This window comes from Malurus melanocephalus, unplaced genomic scaffold, assembly GCF_030028575.1.
Source record: "Malurus melanocephalus ecotype Western Australia unplaced genomic scaffold, MMel_1.1 scaffold_3434, whole genome shotgun sequence".
Classification (NCBI taxonomy): domain Eukaryota; kingdom Metazoa; phylum Chordata; class Aves; order Passeriformes; family Maluridae; genus Malurus; species Malurus melanocephalus.
The window spans coordinates 3,821-6,837 of record NW_026626666.1 but is presented as its reverse complement, the minus strand read 5'-3'; the positions used below and the strand labels follow the sequence as shown (position 1 = coordinate 6,837).

At 53.5% G+C, this 3,017-nt stretch overlaps 1 protein-coding gene across 1 annotated transcript in view; it reads right to left on the bottom strand.

The window, feature by feature from the left end:
* Nucleotides 1-74: 74 nt before the first annotated feature.
* The window catches only part of LOC130588131 (L-gulonolactone oxidase-like), a gene marked incomplete at its 3' end in the record, with an annotated part of 6,002 nt that continues 3,059 nt past the window's right edge, over nucleotides 75-3,017 (bottom strand). Inside the window, exons 3-4 of the mRNA XM_057389092.1 lie at nucleotides 2,434-2,598; nucleotides 75-165 (exon numbers count right to left, since the gene is read on the bottom strand). Of these exons, the coding sequence (XP_057245075.1) occupies nucleotides 75-165; nucleotides 2,434-2,598 (256 nt within the window). The remainder of the gene's footprint in view (nucleotides 166-2,433; nucleotides 2,599-3,017) is intronic.

Here is a 3,017-nt window from a genome sequence, read left to right as displayed (position 1 = left end):
GTTCCCTGATCCCGGTTGGGGTGGGAAGGGCTTTCCCAGGGGAAATTCCTGGGAAATTCCGGGTTTTCCGGTACCTTGGCCCAGTGGGGTCTCCCGCCGTGTTTGCGCATGATTCCCTCRTAGGTCAGCCAATAGCGGAGATGGGGAATGTCCTTCCCGTAGGGCCTGCGGAGCGGGAATGGGATCAGGAATGGGATCGGGAATGGGAATGGGATCGGGAATGAGTGGGATCAGGATTGGGATCAGGATCTGGTATGAGCAGGATCAGGAATGGGATCGGGAATGGGATCGGGGATGGGATTGGGAATGAGTGGGATCGGGAATGGGATCGGGAATGAGTGGGATTGGGAATGGGATCTGGAATGGGATCGGGATTGGGAATGAGCGGGATCAGGAATGGGATCAGGAATGAGCAGGATCAGGATCAGGATCAGGATCAGGAATGAGCAGGATTGGTATTGGGAACGGGATCGAGAGTGAGCGGGATCAGGATTGGGATCAGGATCAGATATAAGCAGGAGTGGGATGGGGATTGGGAATGAGTGGAATCAGGATTGGGAATGAGCAGGATCGGGATTGGGATCAGGATGGGGAATGAGCAGGATCAGGATGAGGATCAGGATCAGGTATGAGCGGGAGTGGGATTGGGAATGAATGGAATCAGGATTGGGAATAAACAGGATTGGGATTAAGATCGGGAATGGGATCGGCATTGGGATCGGAATTGGGATCGAGGATGACCTGGATCAGGATTAGGATCAGGATCGGGAATGAGTGGGATTGGGAATGAAAGAGATCGGGATCAGGAATGAGTGGGATTGGGATTGGGATCAGGATCGGGAATGAGTGGGATTGGGATTGGGATTGGTATCAGGAATGAGTGGGATCGGGAATGAGTGGGATCAGGATCGGGATTGGGAATGAGTGGGATCAGAAATGAAAGGGATTGGGATCGGGAATGAGGAGGATTGGGATCAGGATGACGAACGATCGAGATAGGGATCGGGTTCAGGGATGAGCAGGATTGGCATTGGGATCAGGATTGGGAATGAGTGACATTGGGAATGGGATTGGGATCGCAATCGAGGATGAGTGGGATGGGGCTTGGGAATGAGTGGGATTGGGATTGGGATCAGGAAGGAGTGGGATTGGGAATGGGATTGGCATTGGGATTGGGATTGGCATTGGGATTGGGAATGAGCAGGAGCAGGAATGAAAGGGATTGGGATCAGGAATGAGTGGGATTGGGATCAGGATCGGTAATTAGTGGGATTGGGATTGGGATCAGGATCGAGGATGAGCTGGATGGGGATTAGGAATGAGTGGGATTGGGATTGGGATCAGGATTGGGAATGAGTGGGATTGGGATTGGGATTGGGATTGGGATTGGGATTGTTATTGGGATTGGGAACATTCCGGGCCGGGCACTGACCAGTACATGATGATGTTGATGTAGCAGCTGTCACACCCGAAGCAGGGGATCGTGAATGGGATTGGGATTGGAATTGGGATTGGGATTGGGATTGTTATTGAGATTGTTATTGGGATTGTTATTAGGATTGGGANGGATCGGGAATGGGAACGGAATCAGGATTGGGATTGGGAATGAGTGGGACCGGGAATTAGTGGGATCGGGAATGAGTGGGATCAGGAATGGGATCAGGAATGGGATCGGGAATGGGAGGGATTGGGATTGGGAATGAGTGGGAGCAGGAATGGGATCAGGAATGGGATCGGGAATGGGAATGGGAATGGGAATGAGTGGGAGCAGGAATGGGATCAGGAATAGGATCGGGAATGGGAATGGGAATGAGAGGGATCAGGAATGATTGGGAATGAGTGGGAGTGGGATTGGGATCAGGATTGAGGATGAGCGGGATGGGGATTGGGAATGAGTGGGATTGGGATTGTTATTGGGATTGTGATTGTTATTGGGATTGGGATTGTTTTTGGGATCAGGAAGGTTCCAGGCTGGAATGGGCGCTGACCGGTACATGATGACGTTGATGTAGCAGCTGTCACGCCCGAAGCAGGGGATCAGGAATGGGATCGGGTATGAGTGGGATTGAGAATGGGATTGGTATTGTTATTGGGATTGTTATTGGGATCAGGATCGGGAACATTCCGGGCTGGGCACTGACCGGTACATGATGACGTTGATGTAGCAGCTGTCATGCCTGAAGCAGGGGATCGAGAATGGGATTGGGATAGGGATTGGGATTGTGATTGGGATTGTTATTGGGATCGGGAATTTTCCGGGCCGGGCACTGACTGGTACATGATGACGATGATGTAGCAGCTGTCGTGCCCGAAGCAAGGGATCGAGAATGGGATTGGGATAGGGATTGGGATTAGGATTAGGATTGTTATTGGGATTGTTATTGGGATCAGGATTGGGATCAGGATTGGGAATTTTCCGGGCCGGGCACTGACCGGTACATGATGATGTTGATGTAGCAGCTGTCACGCCCGAAGCAAGGGCTCAGCGGGATCCGGTCCCCCCGGCAGAACCGAACCTCGACCGGGAAATGCGCCACGATCCCGGGATCCGCGTCCAGCGCCGCCCGCAGCTCCAGCAGTGCCTCCCGCGTCTTCCCGCTGCTCCCGGGAAAACAGCCCCGATCCCGGTCAAATCCGGGGAAAGGGACGGGGGGTCCGTCCCAAGGAATTCCCAGATTCAGGAATGGTTGGGAATGTCCCAGTGATCCCATTTTTTGAGGTTCAAAATTGGGATGGGTTTGGGATCCTGGGGTTGGGGATCCTGGAATTGGGGGATCCTGGGATTTGGGATCCTGGGATTTGGGGATTGGGGATTTGGGGATTTGGAGATCCAGGGATTTGGGGATCCTGGGATTGGGGATCCTGGGATTGGGGATTTTGGGTTTGGGGATCCTGGGATTGGGGATTTAGAGGGGTCCCTGTGCTCAGATTCCCGGGATCCGCATCCAGCTCCGCCCGCAGCTCCAGCAGCGCCTCCCGCGTCTTCCCGCTGCTCCCAGGAAAACGGCCCCGATCCC